At 40.8% G+C, this 25,129-nt stretch overlaps 2 protein-coding genes across 2 annotated transcripts; both read right to left on the reverse strand.

Moving 5' to 3' along the window:
• Positions 1-562: 562 nt before the first annotated feature.
• On the reverse strand, positions 563-4,493 carry LOC139728101 (proton-coupled folate transporter-like). The gene is made up of 4 exons (XM_071639063.1): positions 4,388-4,493; positions 2,676-2,759; positions 1,767-1,923; positions 563-1,275 (listed from the first exon to the last, which is right to left on the reverse strand). The coding sequence occupies exons 1-4, from the start codon at positions 4,491-4,493 to the stop codon at positions 1,179-1,181; spliced, it is 444 nt and encodes a 147-aa protein (XP_071495164.1). The 3' UTR covers positions 563-1,178.
• Positions 4,494-6,326: 1,833 nt separating this feature from the next.
• Positions 6,327-22,575, reverse strand: LOC139728102 (proton-coupled folate transporter-like). The gene is made up of 3 exons (XM_071639064.1): positions 22,462-22,575; positions 6,364-7,342; positions 6,327-6,331 (listed from the first exon to the last, which is right to left on the reverse strand). Exons 2-3 carry the CDS (start codon positions 7,196-7,198, stop codon positions 6,327-6,329), a joined length of 840 nt encoding a protein of 279 aa, XP_071495165.1. The 5' UTR covers positions 7,199-7,342; positions 22,462-22,575.
• Positions 22,576-25,129: the final 2,554 nt, after the last annotated feature.

Raw genomic sequence — 25,129 nt, forward strand, 5'->3', positions numbered from 1 at the left:
GCAAGACCTGTCAGATTAGGAGCACCTTTAGAGGTGCTCCCGTCGTGACATTATTTGAATGGTGCAAAACAATTGCACCCGTAAAGGTGCAGCCTGTGTGACATAAAGGTTCAAAGTTGAACCTCTTTTTCTCAGACTGGACGTCCAGGTTGACGTCCATCAGTAGACTAAACTCAAATCGTAGAAAATTCTTCAAAACAACATCAAATGGTAAACGTGTCGTTGTCGATGTCTGAGCAACAACCCCCCCCCGCCCCCCCCCCCCCCCCCGCCCCACACACACATAGACATGATTTGTAGTAGACAGTTTCTGCAGTACCTGTATTTGGTTTGATCAGAGAGGTGATCTACCCGGCTGTGAACAGTTACAATGCACTCCCGTTATAACGAACACGGTTATAACGAAATTTCGGTTACAAAGAAATAAAAATGCAGCTCGTAAAATCATCGGCTCTAAGGTTTTCTTTTTTTTTATTGTTTATTTGTTCAGTTATAACGAAAATTTTGATATATCGAAAGAAAACTGCTGGTCCCGAGGACTTCGTTAAAACGGCAGGTCACATTAGGCAGGCGTTCGCCACACACAAGTCTTACTGGAATGAGAGCAATATCAACAATACAGAGAGCTCTCTCCTAGCTGGAAATTCTCCTCAGGGGGAAGGCACCAGGCTTCACGGCATGTCATCCTATTACATAACCAAATATACAAGTTTTCTTGCCGGAGGAATTTCCATGTAGTCCCTATGGACACGTGGGTATAATAGACCACGTGCAGTCCTGAGACTAGGTTTGGCTGTTTTACAGTGCACCAATGTAATGAAAGAACACGGTTATAACGAAACTTTCGTAAGAGCCACGTAAAAATTCAAGTCCCCAAATTATTGTCAAGTATATGTCTACACACTTTATTGTTTGGCTATAACGAAAATTCGGTATTAGGGGAAAACCGCATATAATCAGCGCAGCATGATGGATATGACTGTATGTGCACGTGTGTGTGTGTGTATCTGGTAGAAAAGGACATCCGCATGCTATCTAACCAATATGCAGACACTGTTTTGTGTAACACATGACAAACTAGTCGGAGTCCAGAGTAGGTCCTTCTGGTGTCTCAGTAGAGCGTCAGTCATCCAGCAATGAGGGCGTAAGTCTTCACCAGAAGCATGGGACTCTGCAAATTATTGAATAAGGGGGCGCTCTGGACAGTCGGAATCCTCATTTACCAGGAGAGGTCGGTCTTCATGCTTGCTTCCCAGTCTCTTGCACTGAATAATACTGAGAGAGAGAGAGAGAGAGAGAAAGGGGTGGGGAGGGGGAATCCCCCAGAATATCACGCAGTCAATAACATCATGAAAACAATAAAACACAATAAAAATAAATAAATAGATAAATAATCCAAAAAAAAAAATGCACTAACATCCCGCGAGTGAGAGAATAAGGGTGAAAGAGAGAGGGCGGGATAAATCACATACCGCTCTCAGCGTAGAAATTGTATACAAATGTTGTAACATGATTCTACGAAAGATCGTATTGTGTACGATCTTTGATTCCACATTGCAGCAGCATAGGTATTGCTTATGAGTCGCATCATTTCCACAGCAATCTGTTGTTGCTTGCATTTCAAAACCATGTCGTAATTTCCTTTCCAGCCACTGAAAAATCATCTCAACTTAACCATCACGACAAAGACAGAGAGGGCGTGGTCTGCAAAAAAAAAAAAAAATAATAATAATAATAAAGCGACATGACGTCATCACAGAACTCACCCAGTTAGTACCATTGGTACAATCATGAGGGCAGTCATGATGAAGAATACCGCAGTAGAAAGATAATGCAAGGTGGCGCTGTAGAGTGCGTTAAACATGACTGGCGCCAGGAACATGGTCAATCCATCTGTTACTCCTAGGCTGGCAAAGAGGGCGCCTTTGTTTAATCGGAAATAATAAAAAAATAAGAAACAATGACATACGATCATAATTGACGATGTAGTCCATGAGGGTGCTTTACCCCCCATAAGGAACACATAAACAAAACTACAAAGTACAGGTCGCGAAGAACTACAATATTAACAATGTCCATATTTAGGAAACAGAGTTGCTGGGCTCCCTAGCAAAAGGTAAGCCAGTTACCTTCAAAAACAATTACATGTGTACTTTTTTTGTCTTTTTCGATGTGTCTGTGTTTTCGTTGTTTTTTCTTTGGTAGTTTGTCCGTATTAATTATCCATAATATACAATGTATGGTACAATATCATAATATCACTCGCTAAGTTAACATGCATAGATATGAATGGAAATTCCAGGCTACGTCTGTTGTGGTGAAAGGAATAGATAAATATATTTACATCATGAATATTGTTTTGTTTTCTTGTTTTGTTTTATGATGGTGACCGTCTAGAGCATGTTCAATACCCAGATTTTTTCCTTTTTTTTTTAAAATAATGCGTGAATACCTCAGTGAAACATGTGTCCCAAAAAGGTCTTGGCATGAGTGCGCTCTTCGAGAGCTTCTTTATTCCCCTAACTGGGATCAAACTGTTTTTTCTTTCCTTCTTCTTTCCTTTATTCTTGTTTGTTTGTTTGTTTGTTTGTTTGTTTGTTTGTTTGTTTTTTATGCAGAGATATTCATTTGATATGCCGAAGTCAACCGCGGCAATGGGGAACCTGGCTAGTTACCGTGTTCCTTCTCGTCTACGATGGTTGAAAGTGATGTCCGCATCACCGGTGTGCCTAGAAGTTTGAAGAGCCCGAACACAGTACCTGGTGTTTAGAGGGTAAGATAGCAGGAGAGAGAGAGAGAGAGAAAAGAGGAAGTATGATAACATTTTTATAGTTTTCCCGTTGCCCCTGAAGTCCATATTTTGAGGACTGCGTTAACCCTAATCAGGCTGGGGGGGGGGGGGAATCCGCCCCCCCCCCCCCTCGACGTTTCGCGCAATATCTTCGCAGCGCGATAAGCTCCCGCCGCGATGTTTCATGACTTTTTTCTTTCAAGTATCGCGCAACTTTTGAGACCAAAATTGTTGCGCCCGCGCGTACCGTTTTGACGCGAGGCCCGTTCGAAAAAAATTTGTGAACCCCAAAATTGCTCCAAAACGTGATTTTGTGTACAAATCCAATGCAAATTGTGTTTTTTTTTTTCAATTAATTCACATAAAAATTCATATCTTGACTTAGAATGGACGAAATTAATCTATTTTAGCATAATAAAGCTTCGAAAAATGTCTGTGACAAATTTTGGCCAAAAACAAACAAAAACAAAAGGTCGAAAAACAAAGAAATACATAAGAAATTCAAAAAAACAATCAAATACATAAGAAATTAATTTCGATACAGATTTTTTTCAATCCTATGTTTCAGGAGAATGATACAAGAAACATTTAAAAAAAGAAATTAGCTTAATTAGAGCATTAATAAGTGATTTAGAGCCCAAAACTGATTTTATGCATAAATTACAATAATTAATTAATATAAAATATAAGAAAAATTTTTCGGAGAAAGCAACCATACATTTTGATAGTATACGTCGCGGGCGTCGCGTGTGCCGATTTTCGGCGCGATCACGCATTCCATAGGCGAGATCTGAAGGGGGGGGGGGGCGAAATCTGCCCCCCCCCCCCCCCCCCCCCCCCCAGATATAGCATAGCCAAAAAAGCCCAGCCTGATTAGGGTTAACCTTCCCTCGGCTCTCACTTTTCTTCAGTTTGTTTTTCCTTGCTCGTGGAAGACAGGAGTGTGTATTTAAACATTCACACACACACACACACACACACACACACATATATATATATATATATATATATATATACATGTATAAACAAATAACAAAGGACCACTTCTCCTAGACACATGTACACACATAGCATTCACTGTGGAACCCTTCAGCTGAAATGGGGAAAAATAATCTAAAAGTAAGCCACCATCATCAATTTGAACATTCTATTAATTTATAGATTTTCTGCCTATTCGCCGTCGCATTATATAATTGAGATTTGTTTGGTTTCAGCAGAGCATTGATATATTAGTTTTCGTATTGTCACCTGAAAAAATTGTGTAATTGTGTTACACAGGCGTACTTGTCTCATTTTTCTACTTAATCATTAGTTTGTACATATCTGTATTCAAACATTCACTACCTATGGATAAGGTTCCCATGACGTCAAAGACTGCCTACGGGCTCCCTGTACGAGTGGGTAAGCGCGTAAGCGTTACATCTCACGTCCCATGATAGGCAGGCGGGTATTCCGTACGCGTACTACGCGCTAGGACTATGCGCTTGATACACACGTGATTTGTTTTTGCCCCTCAGGCAACGCGTCATTTGACGTCACAGAATCTATTGATTTCTCCTTCTATTTTGCGAGGATTGTATGCCACGAAGTACTTACTGAGGAAAATCAGAGACGTGGTTGGAATGAGGAATGTAAGTGCTAGAACCAGAACGTTGAGGAGCCCGCTGATGAGAGAGATCTGTACTATCCACAGGTAATCCATCTTGCAGCATTTGAAAATCGCTGCCCCAGCCACGGTGCCTGCAAGAAAGGAGACCAGACGATTCGCAACAGTGTTAGTATACGGTGACACCACTCCTGTGACAATTGCTCCGGTCTTATTTTCTCAAAGGACTTATGGATAGGGCTAGAGTGAGATAGGGTTTTAGATTTAGGTATACTAGTATGTGAGAATTAGGATTACAGCTGGGGTTACGTTTGTGGGCAAGATTGGCTTAGCCTGCGGATATTTCAAGGGAGCAATATTGTCGGAGGAGAAAATGTCACGGAATCCAGGATACATGCGGGTAACGGATAGTGTCGCTGCGGCATTTTGTTAATGCTCTTGTACACTGCCTGGACTGTTATAGTCACTACATGTAGTTTTATTTAAGGATACATCCGTCCGACGCGCCGTACTGCGGATACGCAGCCGCTCTGCGCCCGCCCGCACAAATTCTCTGTTCATTCACCACTGTTGATTCACCGAGCGTAATGTGCGCGCGTATTCGTGTGCGCATGCGCGTTTATGCGAGTACACGTGCGCGCATGAGTGTTACACAGTCATATTGCTGACGAAAATGCTACCAAGAGGACGTTACCAATCCCAGGAACCAGAAGAGACCACGTGACAAAGAAGCCAATAATGACCGACTTCCAGCAGAATGGCGGGCCCTGGCCGTAGAGGGCAGGTATCTGCATACCACCTTGGACTACAAGCCCCGTGAAGAGACAGACCGTGAGGAAAGTGACGAGGACATACCGCCGATTGTCTGTGGGTGTAAAGTTTCATGCACACTCATTATACACGATCAGTATATCACACTCAGACAGAATCTGTATATCGCACCTATTTACTATATTTATTATAATATCATACTCACTTAAAACTCATATTCATTAAACATCATTCATAGCAAGACGTGTATTTGGTCGAATTGTTACCACGTGACATTCACTGATTTCGTGTTAGTTCTCGATCCCACGACTAATATTGTTTTGTTTTTGTTTTTCGTCATTCTTGCACGAGTATCTCGTGTGAAACAGAGAATTACGTTATGTCAATGTCATAAATTATGCACTTAATCTAATGCAACTAAATGATTTCTATGCACTATTTTGCCAATACACACTATGCATAAATGCATTATTATAGTCCCTCGTGCATTAGAATTTTCTGTTTGGACTCCTAAAAAAAAAAAATATATATATATATATATATAATACGCTTGAACTAATTATACATTTGTTTTGCATATCATCTAGTGTAGTACATTGAAGATAATGTACTTCCTTATATATCCCACTCGCAATACATACTATTACCCGTTATATGTCACACTTATGCAACATCCTTATCACATCACACCCACTAATTGTAAATATGATGCACAATCCTGCAGACGTATTGGTTCGGGTTTTTTCCTCAGTCAATGTCTGCCTCATTCATTATTTTGTCAGAGAGTCTGTATGAAAACTGTCCTTCCATATCATTGAAGTTATGATGATATCCTCTGTGTTATATTGCTCACTGATTTGAATATTACACAAAATTTAATGATTTCTTGCTGAGTGTTCGTGTGGATGAACTTCATAGGGTCAACCGGTAAAATGACCTCAGATGGTGTCATTGCAGATCATTAGCAAATGGGAAAAACCCGGCCTCTTGTGGTAGAAAATGTACATCAATCACGATAAACATGACTTTAAATTTACCACTATAGGTACAGTTAACAGAACCTCAGAGCCTTTCACGTTACCTGTCTTCACGGCGAAAAGATGTACGATATCCCTACACGCCTTTTTCACATGCGCATGCGCGGGTTGTGTCCGCGTGTCAACCTCGACGGTTTCGATCAGAAGAGCGGGCACGCCGGCATTGACGCACGCCACCAATAGCGCGGCGACGGGCACCCACATCGTGAGGGCGAAGCCAACGCTGTGTAGCATGTAGCCTAGACCAATCTGCATGACGCCGATCCCAATGAAGATCAGGATCTCTATGACGACAATCCGCACCATTCGCTGCTTCTCGTCCGTAATGTCTGTCACATAGCTGAAGCATCCGGCCATGAAGAGCGCCAGGCTTCCCGTGAAGCCAGTAAAGAATTCCCCCGCCAAAAACACGGCAAGTGGTAGCTCCAGGTTCATAACTAGCAGTGCAACGACAGCCTTTACGAGGAAGCCTACGGTAGGGAGTAGGATGGTAAGACGTCTGCCGTACTGCTCGCTCAGTGTTCCGATAAGAAGTGTGGAAAACATTCCCGGAAAGGCGCCAGCGCAGGCAAGTGCCACCGTCCACTGCGCTGTTTCCTCCTGGATCTTTTCCTCGACCTCCCCGGTCCCGTTGCTACTGCACAGGTCACCGTCGGTCATGTTCACTCCGGTGTGATTGTGCGAGTCGCTGATTCTCTGTCGTATGTACTGGCCGTTGACCGTGGCGAGGGCCCCGAAGGCACCAGACACCAGGAGGACGATCAGTTCTATCGTTAGAGGACGCTTTCGGGCGCGCTCTCGAGCAGAGATCTGGGTCGCCATGGAGTCCTTGGCAGAATCAGAACTGTGAACTGCCTCATTTTCGCGGGTACCGTCGTCATGCGCGCGCGTACCGTCGTTGGCACCCCACGAAGCAGATGCGCAGTCCGTGAAATAGTGGTCATTTGAGGTGTCGTTGAGGACGCCACTTTCGTCAGGCTCTATCGAGTTCATCTCGGCCGAATCGAAGCTGGACGGTCATAGAATTTAAAAGACTGGGAGGCTTATGCTCTCTTGAAGTCGTTTATATTGCACAGTCCGTGAAGTAGACAGCTCAGCCTTTGAATAGATTCCCAGACGACTTGCCTCATCAGTTAGCTGGAAGAAAGACAGAAAGAAAGGAAGAGAGGAACGGAGTGTTACCCTTCAAATTACTGTCACAGGGAGCATTCCTTAAAAGGAACGGTCCATAAATGAAAAGCTCAGGATAGTTTTAGCATCGTTATGACCAATGTAACCTTTAACCTCTGCGTGACGAAAGGAGTAAACAAAGATCAGAGTACATGGCGTGATGAGCTCACTGAGAATACACGACGTTTATATCTTAAAGCTACAGTCACAAAGGTTTGGACGAACGATGCGTTCGTATGAATGTCACTGCTCGTACGAGTAGTGTAGCTAACTTGCAAGTTCGTTGATTATTTTGTGCATAATGCATGACGCTACAAACTATACGAATGGGGTTCCCCGCAGCTCGTGGATTCAGCGTACACCCTAAGATGTCTCGTGGCTCTAGTCATCGATAAATCTTTGCGATTGCTCACTTTAAGTGCGTCTCCACACGGTGCCACACAATGTGATATTTTGTTTCGAAATTTAAAACTGGTTTTGATATACATAATGTTACATGGAAACGAGTGACAGTTTCGGAAGAGACGAGTTCTCTTCTATATGTTGCTTCCATAATCATAGCAGAAGCTGCATGGCACACTATGCAGACGCTCAGGGATAAAAGACGGGTTCGAGACACTCGGGGTTCAAAGAAATACTGTAAAAAACAGATAATTTGGCTTGCATAACACTTTCGCGTTTGGCGAGGAGCCAAGATGAGCGAGAGTTAAAGGTGTTCGTCTGCACAATGCAATGAATGTCAGTGCCGTGTCGCAAAAGTTTTAAAATGCCGTCAGCTCCAATTCACGAAAAATTCATGCCGAATATTTTTGTGTTTACAGTAAGACTGTCGTTTACTCCATGACAAAGCAAATACGACATACAGCACGACTCTTCAAATTATAAATCTTGATCTTATTTCCGGATGGAAGGTGTACATTATTTCATAGTCGCGCTAAAGTCAACAATGAACGCTTTATGGAGTATTTCCGATCAAAGTTCAAATGAAAAAGGGTGTACTTAAAAGAATCTAATATCAATGAGTGACGAAATTCTAAATCTACAAGCAACTCCATCAGTGACGTCATAGCACGTGGCATATTATTCACGCGGTTGATGGGATGTCGGGGGAGGACACCACTTAACAGAGGTCAAAGTTCAATATCACAATCACATGATGGACATGGGTGAGTGGAGAGCATACGGAGAGATGAAATTAAGGTACAATACATTATAGTGTCCTATGCGTTGTAGTTACCGACAACAATATGATTTACCAGAAGAATGCATGAAAATATACTCCCCTCTCCCTCTCCACTAGAATCGACTTCAAGTATATCATGCACAATTACTATTTTCTATGATGATTTTAAATCACGCGGCTGTCGTGACACGTCGTCGCATCAATATAATTTCCACCTTCCATAATGGATTCTGTAGTCAACAATGTCATCAATCGCCTGCGTTTTAATTGTACGCTCTCAATACGAAAATAATTTAGATTCAACTTTGTACCTTTACCTATATGTCACATATGTCAGGTGTAATCATACCGTCCCCCTTTGTAATCATGCTGTCCCCTCTAGTAATGCGCAAACACTGTCCCTCGGATAGGACATAAAAAGGAGGTCCTGTGGGTGAGAGAGTCACAACTCATGCATGCAAAAGATTCAACTTCATTCATTCATCCAACGAGTTCATCGCAAAGAGCAGGGTGCTAACGCGGTGAAATGGCCGACACCTACACTTCAAGCATGAAACCTGCAATCTTTCCACTCTCTCCACAATCTTTCTTATATATCAGGGTGTATAGAAAAGACGAGAAAAATAATCTCACAAAATCAGGAATGTACAGCAATTGAGCATTCGGAAGATTTCGGCATGTTGTTTGTTTTTTTGTTTACTTTATTTTCGTTAATACTGTTTACATTATTTGTAATTGTCGACGGTGCCTTGAGTAGTGATCCGTAAAACAATGAATGAACTTGCGCTCTAGCAAACATGGAGCCAGCACATGGCATCGGGTGAAACTGGAAAATGGCTGGAAAACTCACTTAGATAGGATATTCGAGGACTCCAATGCGACACGATCACAATCAGACGTTCTCATATCCGTTTTTCTGTCGTTCACAGGCGTACTTGTCTTATGACCATGACACGGTTCACACATTATAGGGTGATCACGATATACGAGTAATAGTAACATCAACACAATAATCCTATATTTGCTCCGCTGGACACTAACTTGTTGGTGCGAAAACATTCACGGGTCAAACTTGTATAATAGGCCTACATGTTGTTAGGAAACTCAAAAAGAATCAAAGAGATGGATCGAATTTTCGTTAACCATAACCCCATTATATGCAGCACAGTGTGTTGCAGTACTTTGTATAAAAACGTTGTAAAGTTCTATAAAGGAAACATTTCATATTTTTATAGGCATACATAATACAAGGAAACTGCCTCTCAATTGTTTCTCTGGCCTATAATCTTTAATGATCAAAGGAGTTCGCACGCTTGTAAAGCTTACTTTGATATAGTTTAAGAAAAAGTCACTGTGATAACAGTCGCAAATAATGGTATAGAGGTCATGCTACCATTGTCTCACAGTCTATTCAGTAGCTTTGGTGGGTACGTGGAATCTTTTATAATGAAATCAAAACAAATAAGTTGTATCCTCAAATCGCCGCAGCCTTTTAACACGTCACTGTCCCTATTATGTAAAAGGGAGAACGTGGTTGTAATTATTATAAAATGCTTTGATGTTTCAAATGTCAAGAAATAATCAAACGATGTGATTTTGAATGTGATGACGTCATCACTTATATTTGCGTTGCCATGACCATATTATCACCATCACATGTGAAACTCTCCATTATCCAAAACGTTCTTTAGTTTACAAGATGAAATTCAAAGTGTTGTGTTTTGTCTGATCGTATTCTATTTCTAATATCAAAATGAACTTTAAGTTGAAAATGCATGGTGCTGGGAAATATTTTCGTCATATAAAAAAAAAATGACCACTCGAAAGAAATATGAGAAATCAGCAGATCGGATAACCAACGTGGCACACACACACACACACACACACACACACACATCACACACAGAAACAAAAATACACACGCGTTAACTGCATCCCTATTCTCAGAACGAGATTGTGAGAATAAAACCATCGAACGTGAGAATACATTAATTTGTGAAGTTGATGCGCATCTTCATAGCACAAATACCTGGTATAACTTCATAAGCACGGCGAATAAAATGTGTTAATATGCTAAAACACATCGACATGGATGTTATACGAAGCAGTAATAGTATATATGACAGCTAATATCGATATTTCTCTTATTTGCAACACAAAATAAGCACATTAATAGTGTAGTTCTAAAATCACCTTTATTGCGAATGATAAAAACCACTTGAAACGCGATCTTTTTCTTTCAAAGCTCACTCGAACGAATGCCACGACATTCCTGTTTATTGTGCATGAAAGAAACCTGAAGAAATCCTTTTGGTGTCTACATAATGTAATAATTAAAATAATCATAATGACAATAACGATTAGAGTGATATGATAATAATAATAATAATAGCATAAAAACAAAATTATAACAGTAGTGGTACTGCATAAATACTGAATCAATAATAATCTATCTACAATATCATTTATAATATCACATTATAAAAATAGAAGTAGTAATAATGATGTAACAAAGATAATAGCTCATCTATTGAGTCATTTAAAATCCTTCTAAAAACCCATCTGTTTAATCAGAACTTTGTGATTTTTTTTTTTCTGGAGGCGCGCGCACACACACACAAACATTATTGTATCATACTCTAAAAAAATCGAGTGAAAATATTCACTCTTAAAGGAGTTCATTTTCACTCGGTTTAGAGTGACCTCAGGGATCACTTCAAAATCTTCGAGTGATCCCTGAGGTCACTCCAAAATGAGTGAAAATGAACATTTTCACTCAAAATTCACTCCAATTTCACTCAAAATTCACTCTTTTTTTGTATTCACTCCTTTAAGAGTGAATATTTTCACTCGATTTTTTTTAAAGAGTACTGTATCATAATAATTATGCACTGTTTTTTCTTTTCTTCTTCTTCTTCGTTTGCGAGTGTAGTTTTCGTTTTGCATTGTCCTATAAGTGTTATTTGGTTTTTTATTTTCTTTGTCTTTTTGTGCGCTTAGAAATACCAGTAAGGCGCCTAACTAATGCCCTTTCCATTTTAAATCTGTGATTAGGCATGACAGATTTGATTCCCTTTTCTTCAATGAGAATCTCAGAAATCATTTATTTCCGAATATATCGGATCTCCCAATTTGTTACGCTTGACACGTTCTTGGATCTAGTTATTACTAGGCCTATTATTATTATAGTGACAATGTTGACAGCGCTGTGATGATAACTATGTTAAATGGGTGCTTTAATCACAGTGCTACATGAGAAACCAAATAAAATACTTTAAAGAGTTAGAAAACAAAAACAAACGACTATTTAATGAGCAGTTGAACAAAATGTGGGTTTAAAATCGCTTCGAAAACTTCCAAATACGGAGTTGGACTTTGTTCCTGAGGAGTCCATTCCAATCTAAATATAGTTCGTGTACTTCGGCAACCGAATACTCTGTTGTTTTGATGTTTTGTCGTTTGCTGATCTGTTTATGTGCGTATTCTTTATCCATGCACTCTTTCCCTACTCTATCTTTTTTTTTTTCACTCTACAAGTGTTAGACAAGCTGCAGGGCTATATAGTTCATGGATTACTACTCAGGGTAATAATTTTGTAACACTTTAATGTCATCAAACCATTGCCTGTTATGTTTGCCAAGCGCATGACAGGCCTATACCAAATCACATTTTTATGGCGTCGCATATCAATTGAGGACGGGATCTTGTGTAAAAAAATAAATAGATCATAGACGAAGGATCATCGCTCGATGTGGTTATTTATCATGCTCTGCGATATAACCATATTAACACTGCGAACCAATAGTTTTGTCCAGATGGCTTTTGATGTTGATGAACATGCATCGCGTATCAAAAAACAAACAAACAAAACAAAACAAAAACAATTTACCTCACTATAACAAGGCACATATTGAGTAAAATATTTAGACACCAGCGAAGACATAGTATACAAAACGTGCACAAAGTCATGTTTCAGAGACAAAAATATTGATACCAACTGCATGACATATAGTTCACATTCTAAAAAAATCCGAGTCAGATAAGTGACCCGGAACTGGGTCCGTTGGGGGTCATACACCGTTCCGGGTCAGAAATGACAAGGAATGAGGCCAGATATGACCCCATCCAGAGTCATGAATTGGGCCAGGGTGACCCCATTCGGGGTCTTCATGACCAAATTCCAAGTCATTTTTGACCCGGAACGGTGTGTGACCCCAACGGAACCATTTCCGGGTCACTTCTGACCATGGGCGTAAATCCCGGGGGGGGGGGGGGGGATATATTCCCACCCCCCCCCCCCCCCTGAAATGGAGGAGGGGGGATGGCCTGTACAATCATCCCCCTGAAATTTGAGGGGAAAAAATGGAGGAAGTAGAAATGTGATTGTATCAATTTTGGCATATTGTATGACGTTCGTACGCCCGCCTTCAGACAGGGAACAGAGCTGAACAGTATTCTATAGATGATACATAGTTTTCTCAAGCGCTCGCTCGCTCCGCTCGCTCGCGAAGAAAGTAATATCGACATAAGGTATGGTCCAGACGTTGACAACGTCAAATAGCATATAGGCTTACATGTAAACATGCTATGAAGCGAGCAACTCAGGACCATCTGCAAAATATGTACAAAAACAAACAAACAAACAATAACAAAAACTATACCGCCATAATTGAACCCCACCCCCCCATTTCCTGAATCATTCCTGATGACTCTGATACATCTATGGCATACTCAGTACCCAGGGATGATCAGGGGCGTGGAAATCTGTTGGGGGCAGACAAATCATTTGTCCCCCAAGCAATTCCCGAGATGAGGACAAATCTCGACTTTCTTTATGGAAAATTGTACAAACTATCGCCAGAATTATGCACCGGATCGCTGAATTGCAATCACAAATATGCAAAAGCTCCGCTACTGGGTCCCTTTTGATAGACTTTGTACACTATTTTGAGATTGACGTTTTATTTCCTTAAATATTGATCAAAGAGAGCAGATATTTCACGTACAAAAGCTCCCTCGTATATTATGCAGAGGCGTCGATGGAGGGGGATGGTTCCCCCATAAAAGTATTGTGGACAAACATATCATTTTGCTCCTCCTCGTAACGCCGAGATGTGGAAATGTTCTTACTTTTTTGATAGAAAACTGTCTAAATATTTTACCCAAAGATGGCTGAATTTCAATTCTGAAAATACAAAATCTCCCTCGCGTAAGAGGGGGATAGGCCTAACCCCTCCCATACCCTCCCCGTTCAGTCATTTCTACACTTTAGATTGACAGATTTCAAAATGTTTCATAAAGTGTGCACCAGGTCTGTTACTTCAGTTAAAAGAAATGCAAATGTTCCTTGGGTGGGAGGAGATATCTATGCTTCAAAATATTTGTTACCCTTTCTTTATCATTTCACATGTACATGTAATCATTAGTTTATACTTATGTATTTGCAAAACTTTTAGTATTAGTTGTTGTTGTTCCTACATATTCCTGAAAGAAAGTGTCAATGTTATTGTATGTATTGTTATATTGCCTATTGTTGAAGAAAGACAAATGAATAAATAAACTTGAAACTAGATACTTTCAATTAACGGAGGGTACCCCCTCCCCCTCCCTAAAAAAATAGTATACACTTCTGGATCGAAATTTCCCCACATTACATCATAAATGTGCTTACAAGATATTTTCATCTGAATTCTAAAAGGCAAAGCACCCTCGTATGCAGGGCAAGCAGTGGCGTAACTACGTGGGAGGGGGCATGGGGGGGGGGGGCATATGCCCCCCCCCCCCCAATCCGCTGGTAAAAAAAAAGAAAAAAAGACTTACCAAATGGTAATTCAAGGGTTTAGCAAAGGGTTTAGTAATTAAAGAGGTATATACTGTGAAACATTGTTCAAAAAGCCCGGAGCCGACAAAAGATTGTGATTCAGACGTGATTCCTGGTTGGCACTCGGAATATAAGCAGGATGTGCGCAGTGTACTCAGAACATCCGAACGGCAAAAAAGAGTCGCTGCAATGTTGCGCAATGTGATGTAGAATGTACACCTTTGTACCTTATATGCTTTGTTATTCAAAGCTAGATCATTGATATTGCAGTGCTGCTTTACATACTTGTCTATATTAAAATGCCTTGCATTGTCAATAATAAGACTTGACCTGGGCTATTTCCTAACTTTTCCATGCATATAAAACACACACACACACACAAACACAAACAATAAGGGGATGCTCTAAAGTGCAGATTTTGGACATTCTTCCCCGCTTGGTCACTTCGACGCCACCTCGCTGGTCATACTCCCCCAATCATGAACATAAACCGACACCTTTGACTACCATGTGGCAGATCCAGGGGAGGGGGTGGTGGGGGGGGGGGGGGGGGAGGAGGAGCGCACCGGGCTCCCCCTTAATTTCCAAAGCGAAAAATATAGCTACAAACGGCAGTTTTAAGACTGTAGAATTTTCAAGCTAGCTCGCTCTCCTGATGTTGCTGCCAGTAATTGCCAGCAGTTGCGCCCGGTGCGCCCCACCCCTTAATTTCCTAATCGAAAAAAATATAGCTGCAAACGGCCGTTTTGGACTGTACAATGTCCAAATTTTCAAGCTCGCTTGCTTCGCTCGCTCGCATTTAATCGTCATGCCATTCTCCTGATGTTGCTACCAGTAATTGCCAGCAGTTGCGCCCGGTGCGCCCCCATCCCTTACTTTTCAAAGCGAGAAAAGTATAGCTACAAACGGCAGTTTTTGGACTGTAATGTCAAAATTTTCAAGCTCGCTCGCTCCGCCCTCTCGCATTTAATCGTTATGTTATTCTCCTGATGTTGCTGCAGTAATTGCCAGTAGTTGCGCCCGGTGCGCCCCACCCCTTAATTTCCTAATCGAAAAAAATATAGCTGCAAACGGCCGTTTTGGACTGTACAATATCCAAATTTTCAAGCTCGCTTGCTTCGCTCGCTCGCATTTAATCGTCATGCCATTCTCCTGATGTTGCTGCCGGGTAATTGCCAGCAGTTGTGCCCGGTGTGCCCCCCCCCCCCCTCCTATTTTCAAAGCGAAAAAATACAGCTACAAACGGCAGTTTTGGGACTGTAAAATATACAAAATTTTCAAGCTCGTTCGCTCCGCTCGCTCGCATTTAATCGTTATGTCATTCTCCTGATGTTGCTGCCAGTAATTGCCAGCAGTTGCGCCCGGTGCGCCCCCACCCCCTTAATTTCCTAAGCGAAAAAATATAGCTACAAACGGCTGTTTTTGGACTGTACAATGTCCAAATTTTCAAGTTCGCTTGCTTCGCTCGCTCGCATTTAATCGTCATGCCATTCTCCTGATGTTGCTACCAGTAATTGCCAGCAGTTGCGCCCGGTGGGACCCCCCCCCCCCCTTAATTTTCAAAGCGAAAAAATATAGCTACAAACGGCAGTTTTTGGACCGTAAAATGTCAAAATCTTCAAGCTCGCTCGCTTCGCTCGCTCGCATAAAATTTAATCGTTATGTCATTCTCCTGATGTTGCTGCCAGTAATTGCCAGCAGTTGCGCCCCGGTGCGCCTTAATTTCCTAAGCGAAAAAATATAGGCCAAGCTACAAACGGCCGTTTTTGGGACTGTACAATGTCAAAATTCATGATCGCGTTCATGATTTTCAGTGTAAGAATTAATACAAGAAGTTTATCTAAATAATACCATTTTACAGGTAAAATTGTTCAATAATAATCTACATAAAATGTACTGCTACCCTTAAACATGTTGGACTGTTTCAAGTCGATAAAACATGTAAAAATGCATCAAATTGCACCATTACAACATCTATATGCAAAAAGTTCTCAACCCTCCCCCCTCGCTCGCATCGCTCCCTCGCATCTAACCGCTCGGGATCCCCCTATATCCTGGCTACGCCGGTGATATGCTCCACTATTTTTAGTAGGCCTTCACAATCATGACAGTGATGTCGCACAGGCGGAGCAAGAGCTGAAATACCACGATGTAGTCATTCAATTATGAATATTTCTTTTTCTTACTTGTTTTTTGATAGGAAAAAATCCCAAATTTCACCAAAAGTGTGCACCAGATCGCTGAATTTCAGGTCTGAAAATGCAAAATTTTCCTCGCTAGGCTGCTCCACTCCCTTTTTTTCCAACTCCAAGTCCCCCCCCCCCCCCCCCCCCCCATCATTAAAACGGAACGATGCCCCTGGGATGATTGCTTTATTGACTTAAATCAAGAAAATTGAAGAATACAATTAATAGCTACAGGAAAATATCTACTACGTTATTGCATACAAAGAAATGGATATCGATATTAGCATTTTATTGAATTTATTTGGGCATTATTCAGGGCTGCGCTACGTTTTGGAAAGGGGGAGGGGTGTCAAAATCGCCTGTCAGTCAAGAAGAAAGAACATCAAAAGACAAGAGAAACAACAACAACAAAAAAGTCATCAAAGTCATCAAAAAAAGAACATCAAAAAACAAACAAAAACAAGAACAAAAAGTCTTCATATTTAGCTGCCACTTCCCTCCCACTTTGCATGGAAAAGAGTGGGACATTTGCTGTAAAGTGTGTGTGTGTGTGTGTGGGGGGGGGGGTAGCTTCTCCCCCCTCCCCCCCCCCCCCCCCCCCCCACCAAGGGATGCGCCGGTCCGGTTATGGACTTTATGGGCTTGTAATCGTGGTGATGGTGACTATCGCCGATCATCCCCCCCCCCCCCCCCCTGCCCCCACTCCTCAGTACGGATTAAGGCCGTTGGTTCTGACCCGGATTTTTTCAGAGTGCAGTGTTGGTAAAATTACGCCTTTAATTCTCTTGAAGGGACACAATGGCAGGAATAATACCAGCAATGCACTGTTATTTAGTTGATGATGTAGCTCTGCAATGAACACATCGTGCTTGTGATATACGGGAAAAAAAAATCTATAGCACACTTCATGCGACAGAGTTTTATCATACCACTCACGTAATAATCTCCTTAGAAAGCATTTTTATGAGAAGCAAACAGATTGTCATTACAGAGCTTTGTTGAGAATGCGAATAGAGTCTCCTATTTTGACCAACTTCTATTCAATCAAAACAAAGCCGGGATTATCAACAGCGGACTATAAGTCTGAACCCTGATGGGCGATAATCCCTGAACTATAGCGCGGCAGCTTTTAGACTAGATTTTAAAGGGTGTGTACAGTTCTGGTTGAGGTGAGGATTTAGCTTTTAACATTTTGCGAGATATTCAGAAACCACTCTATGAGATGTCAAAGAGCATGCAGTTCTAAGGGGTATCAAAAGTTTATTCGATGAAAATCGGTTTTGAAATGGCTGAGATATCCAAAAACAAGGTGAAACAAAGAGATCCTAATAAAGTTGGGGCATGTCGCCTTTTATTATTAGCACTTTTCTGGATATCTCAGCCATTTGAAAACCAATTTTCATCAAATAAACGTTGAATCCTTCTTAAAATTACATGCTCTTTCATATTTCATAAGAGCCTTTTCATTATCTCACTTAGGAATGTTCAAAACATGAATCCCTACCTCAACCAGTACTGTACAGCCCCTTTAATACTCTGGTTAGAAAAGAGGGGATAAAGTATAAGGCTCTACACAAAAACAAATCAACAAGCAACAAAAGAGTCAGAACTTGAAAAATTATAGAGAGTACATTCGAGTGCCTGGCGACACTTAACTGGAAAGCCGCCGCTGTTAATAAATGAATGAATGAATAAATAAATAAGTTATAAATTATATACAAATCAGTCGTAAACGCCCTTTAAAAATCCTTGCTTCACTCAACTTTGCATCGTATGGATTGGATAGAACAGGGTGCACAACTGATATAGTGAAGTGGTTCTCCCTGCAAGTAAAAATATACAGCTGACGGCACTCATGACGGAAGACCAGCTATTGCAGCTGAACAATGGTTGGCTATATTATATCCAGTCATGTAACAGTATTGTCAGGTCGATGGATAACGAAAATCAAAATCTCTACCACTGACTGTTAAGAGCGCTTATTAGCTCCCTCTCCATTCGACATTAATTTCATATTTGTGAATTATAAATCACAATCATTACATTTTAAATCATTGCTAATTTAATGGAATTTAATGCGATAGGCAAAAGACATTTCTAGCATTTTTTCACTATAAATAATTTTACTATTGACCTTTACCTTTCGTCCTTTGCGATGCACTGTATACGGAACTCAACTTTTTTTTTTTATTTCGATAAAAAATTACAGAAATCAAGATCTCTCTATTGTCCACGAGCTCTTCAAGCGTCAGGAGAATTAAAAAATGCGGATGATAACATACATTCTGCATTTAATGAATTTATTTCATTACTATTTTCAAGCATATTTACCTTACTGACATTACTGGGCATTACTCACGATAAAGGTTCAGCTGCAATGGGTACGACATTTTAGCTAAATCATTGAGTGACTTTTGACCTTTGACCTTCAAGAGATCCGCACATTATAACCCATGCATGTCATGCTACCTATATAGTTACTGCTTCCCTTTATAGTGAAAAATATGCTGGACAACACTGACAGAAGAAATGGCTGGAAATCTGTCTAAAAAACCACCCCCTCCCCCCCCCCCCCCAAAAAACAAAAAACAAAAAACAAAAAACAAAACAAAACAAAACAAAACAAAAACCAGTAATTTTGACCCCGCACTTACCATCTTGGTCGCGATGCTGGACGACACGTAACCCTTTACTGCTTTCGTTGTACCCTCTCATGAGAGAGGGAAAAAAGACGGATTAAAGGGAAGGTACAGTATTGGTGGAGATGAGAATTGGGCTTTTAACTTTTTGCGAGATACCAAGAAAACACTTATGATATATAGTACAGAGCATACCACTTTAAGAGGAATTCAAAGTTTATTTGATGAAAATCGGGTTTGGAATTCCTGAAACATCCAAAAACAAATTATAACAAAGCGATCGTAATAAAGTGTGGGTCCCACACTTTATTAGAATCGCTCTTTTTGGATATCTCAGCCATTTCAAAACTAATTTTCATCAAAAAAACGTTGAATTCCTCATAGAATAACATGCTCTTTCATATTTCACAAGAGGTTTCTCATTATTTCACAGAAAAATGTTAGAAACCTGAAATTAGGTCTCAACCAAAACTGTACGATCCCTTTAAAATCAAATAAGTTTGATAAAAAGAACTTGTTCCAGTACGTCAGCAAGGTTAATAATCCATCTACTACTCGTCATTTAGATTAATATTCAACCTATATAGCTGCCATGGAAGTATAAAGATGCATATTAAAAACAACTCGATGCACAATACACTTTAATCTCGTCGTCAAAGAAAATAAAAGACTAATCAAATATACGGTCGTAATAACTCACATGTTATATCGTTGAATAATTAGTTCACAAATTCAAATGAAACGTTAACTGATTTAAAGAGGGTAAACAATTCTCAAAGGACCTAATGACAATGCTAAGAAAAAAATCGGAACGACATGTCACCTAAATTCCAATTATCGGAATATTCCCAAACAATCTGTTTAGGCGCCCTTTCACCAACTAATTCATAAATCCTTTAAAAGAAATGCCCTCAATCCATATTTTCATTTATCCATACATTTTGATAGCATTATTTTGTCTACATTTCATGCAAAGAAGCTTATGTCTAATATTGGACAAATTTTGAGACAATCATATTCGAGAGTTTCTGTGGCATCCTGATTTTATGCCGGTTATCGAGTGTAGTTTTATAACTGATTTCCAGGGTTTCTTATTACAAAACACAGAAAAAGAATTCAAAGGTTGTAAAGAATTTAATTCCCAAACAAACTTGTTGTTTTTTGCATCGAGCTGAATACCAATCTATCGCATGTTACTTCACATAGAGGTTATACTCACTGCTGTACACGAAGAAACAATGAAGAAAACAGAGAAATGGTGAAAGGGAATAAAATAGGTCTGCCGTCTGGAATCAAGCCTAAAAGCGGCACGAGGGGGAGGGGTGTCTCATAAGTTTTGTTTACAGTACTGTATGTGAAGATATCGCCTGATTTCTATTGACAGTGTGTTTCGTGGTCTCGCTTGCAAGGCGTCATAAAGAGACCTCCAGATGATTATCAAACTCGTTTGCATGGTATAGTTAGTAAACTAAACTTTAAGAACATGATCTGGTTTCACAGTTTCTGTAAGATTACACTGTCACAGTTACTGTGACTGGGATAATTGGGAAAGGAATAAAAGTGTTTACAAAATCTATAACAAATCACAGTGAACGAGGAATGATGACATACAGTAGAAGCAGTTTCGTATGTATAAGAATGATGACATGATACATTGTTGCTCATCGAAGCAGAACAAATGAAGAAAGCACGCATGAATTCTATAAAGGTGAACATTTCAGGAAGTGGTTACTTTGCCATGGAATATGTGAGCCTTCGATGTCATTTTCTTTTGGGTCTTTAATCAATTGGGCAAATCTGTACATGGCACTATATCAATTTATGTAGGCCTATACATTGAATGTTAAACTATATAAATCGTCTCGAATGTCCCTTTAAGAGCAGAAAGATAAGCCTTAGAGGTATGCACTCCGTGATACCATCCGTGTCATCACTTTCAAAAATACTAAATTGTATTTAGCTGTGCCTTGTGAACCAAAATAGACCCCATTATAAATACAAGAAAAAAGGGAGGGGGTGATTTGCAAACAGAAACAACAACAACAACAATAATCTTTTTGCTAACCCGATTACCGCCAGCAAAACAACAAAGGTGGTCTTTTATACAAGGTATTACATATAGGCAAGTCATTACACATTCCAAGGCGAGCGTGGGTAACAAAGCTGCAAAGCAATAATGGGATGGGCTTATGATCTGATGAAGTTTCTTTTCTAAAATGTTTGTGGCTGACATGAAGGTATTGAAAGAATGTTTTATACTGCCGAATGTGAAAGGGTAGAGTCATGTAGTAGTTTGTCAGGCCCGAGTATTCTTATTCTTCCGACAGATCAAGCTATGATCACGCGAGGAATAGGGCCTAGGGTAAGCGACCTAAGGCTTATCTTTCGAATCCGCTGTTCGCGCTATACATGTATGTACCGTCATTGTGTACGGCCGGGCTGAATTTCAATCGGTTTTTTTTTTTTTCCCCGTGGGACGTATCACTTCCCCTGCAGACACCGGTACACTCGCTGCGCCACCGCGACGGGTGGCCGCCGCCCCCCCCCCCCCCCCCCCCCCACCGCTCTACTCGAGTATGCTGGGTTGACCTTAGCTGTCGACACGGCTGCCTACTTTGCAAACTTGTGTAATCATGAACTTAGATCTACTGATTTATTGCTACTCTAGCAGAAAACTGTCACTGTTCTTGATACTGGCGTAAGTAAGAATAACGGAGCTGTGTCGTTCACAAACATCAATGACAAACGCAAGGATTTTGAAGAGCTGCGGCAGCAAAGACCGGTTCCCAGCAACTACAGACCACTACAATTCCTAGTTCTCAAGCAAGGTCAAAGAACAGGTTAGATACTTCCAAGTGATGAAGTGCGAGACCTAGCGGGCCGGTCCAGCAGTACTTAAAACCAATTCACAGCGTAACATTAACCTTGACCTAGCACGATTATAATGCACCAGCATACAAGACATTTTCTTGTTTCAACCCAGTCGTAGGCCTACTAATAGCTAATTCTACTGAGTACTTCAGTGTGAAAATGAACCAGCAGGCCCAGGCCAGCCAGCCAGCCAGCCAGCCAGCCATGCGCCAGCGCATCCCGGTCAGCAGTTCAGTGGCGATGATGCGGCCAGCAAGTTTTGTAATACACGTACGCACCCATTACCGCAATGCAAATACCGTAGCATAAAAGTACGTAAGTATGTCAGAATGTTAAACCAAGGAGGTACTAGGCAACTTGCCTAGTACCTCCTTGGTTAAACTTACCACAGCGGCGTTGCAAACCTCGTTTGTTGTAAGCAAGCAACCCATGGTATTTCTCATGATCGCATGACGAGACAGGCTTATTTGTATTGACTTGCATCTCGTAGTGTACCGTCGTGTATCGATGTATGCCACATTGTATGCACACAAAACGAGTTATTAAACATAGCCTACTTTCCAGACTTTCATTATCATTAATACAGCATCTTCGCATCTGAACCGTCGTTCCTTGGTTTTGCAGGTTCCTAAAATGGCTGTACAACTGTAGGACTTCTCAAAAGATGATGTGCCTTGTAGGCCTACATGGCCGGCGGAACGGGGGGGGGGGGGGGGAGCCCACTTTTTGTGCACCATACAAAGGAATACATGTAAGGTGTCATCACTTTGGGCCCCCCCCCCCCTTTTTTTAACCCGGAAGTACAGTCTACGTAAGTACGTAAGTGGCACTAAAAAGAAAAAGATTAATAGAAATCTTGAAGTGTGGGCGCGGTAAGGTAAGTTTTTTTTTTTTTTTTTTTTTTTTTTCCGCTGAAGACCCTCCTCTTTTGCTTTTTGTTTTTTGCTTTGTTTTGGGTTTTTTTTGGGGGGGGGGTTTGCTTGTGAATGAACTCGGAAGAGGAAGGAGAAAGATGAGCTAAAACCCATTTGTTTTGTTTTGTTTTGTTTTGTTTTGTGTTTTATTTTACTTGTCAGCTGAAGAAACCCGGAAGTGAAAGGGGAGAGATGAGCTGAGGACCTTTTTTTTTTCTTTTTTGCTTGTTAGCTCATGAAACCTGCAATGTGTTCCCCCCCCCCCAAAAAAAAAAAAAAAAAAAAAAAAACTTTTGAAAACGTTCCGCCGGCCCTGTTTTATACGTTGTTATGGAGCCTATTGTGATACACAGGGGCTCGGATAACGCTCTTGGGGGGGGGGGGGGAGGGGAGGCCAGAGATTAAGGAGATCAATTGATTGTCAATGGTATATCTTCAGCCCCCCCCCCCCCCCGGCTCTCCTTCCAAACAGGGCCTTCTTTGACTGAATCACATGAGGACTCAAGTGGCACCTTCTGAAAGTCGTCAGGATTATTGTGATTGCCCCCACCCCCATTTTGTCTTGTCTGTATTTTGCCCCTTTTTTTTCAATTCCCCTCGATCTTGATAGCTTTAGCCTAAAACGTGGGGGGGGGGGCTACAGCCCCTCAAACCCTGGTTCCGCATCAGACTGGAGTATCACCACACTACCCATGATGGGATGCATGCATGAGATTACGTATTAAGAGAGGGCAGCAATTGGACAAAGCTATCAGATGATTTATCAAGATGATCAAGTAACTTTTGATGAGGCAGGCCTATATATAATCCACTGTATTGCCCAACAGATTTCACGAACAATTTAGGACAAAAGAATGTGGCCGGTCTACGTCTATGAAATATGCATGAATTCCAAAATCGTGCAAAATTATTTGCATTACGAATAGCTTAACTAAATTGTCTATAATCAAACCATCGTTATGATAAAAACAAACAATAGATAAATAAACAACGAAACACTACGAGAGTGAAACTGGAGTATCTTCTAAAGCACAAAATTTATTCCAAAAAAAATGTATCTGCCGTCTGGAGACCAGCCTACGGCGGCAATAAAATCTCACGAGTTTTGTTTACATAAATAGACAGCACGATCGCCTGATTGAATGTTTCGAAACGCATACGTGCCAGGCAGACCTTCGGTGTGGAGCCTATGTGTGTAAATAGCAAGTTACGGTGCTTGATACATGACCCAATTCTGTCTCTCAGGAAACAACTGAAAAGAGTTTCAAAATATGCTCTTGTCAATTAAATACAGTATATCATTGCCCTAACTTTGTGCAAACGCGTGCTTTAGTGACGATATCCTCAAAATACTATGAGAGAGACTGATAAGAGACTTAGGTCTAAATTCCAACAACCTGGGAAAAACTAATAATAGGTCATCGAAACCACCAGACTGGTTGGTTTCCATAGGCCTATATGGAATATAAGGGAAAGTGGTAGGCCCTTATATTGCTACAAATATTACTAGTAACAACGACCAATAAATATATTTCGATAATTATTCAAGATGACAAGGAACCTGATGGCAGTGTTGGCAAAACGTGTTAGGCCCATAGGCCTAGATATATCAGATAGTTTATTACCTATACGAGGTCGTTTTGAGAGGCAATTAAAGTTGGTATTTTGCAGGGTCGGGAGTTCAGCAGGCGACATTAGAGCATATCACGAGCATCCGGGATTTTACATATTATACAGTGGACTCCTGTTATGACGAAATCCTCGGGACCGGCAGTTTTCTTTCGTTATATCAGGTATTATTCTCTCGAAGCCAGAAGTGGAAATAACGGATTGATTAGATAACCTCATTTTCTTGGAAGAATTAATGTTCATACTGAGGGTATAGGACCTAATTTCTTATGGTGATTAAAGGGATGGTATAAGTTTTGGTTAATATAGACCTAATTTCGCGTTGGCACAATTTATTTTTTTTTTTTGGGGGGGGGGGGTGATATAACGAGAAACCTCGAATGAATATAAACGAACATGAAATTCCCAGAGGAATTCACCGTTTCTTTATTGAAAATTGGTTTTGAATTGGCTGAGATATCCAAAAAAAAGAGCGATTCACTATCGTTAAGTTTGTTTTGGTTTGTTTTTG

This window comes from Diadema antillarum, unplaced genomic scaffold (assembly GCF_040938485.1).
Source record: "Diadema antillarum isolate AM-2024a unplaced genomic scaffold, OU_Dant_1.0 seq00000164_RagTag, whole genome shotgun sequence".
NCBI classification, from domain to species: Eukaryota; Metazoa; Echinodermata; class Echinoidea; order Diadematoida; family Diadematidae; genus Diadema; species Diadema antillarum.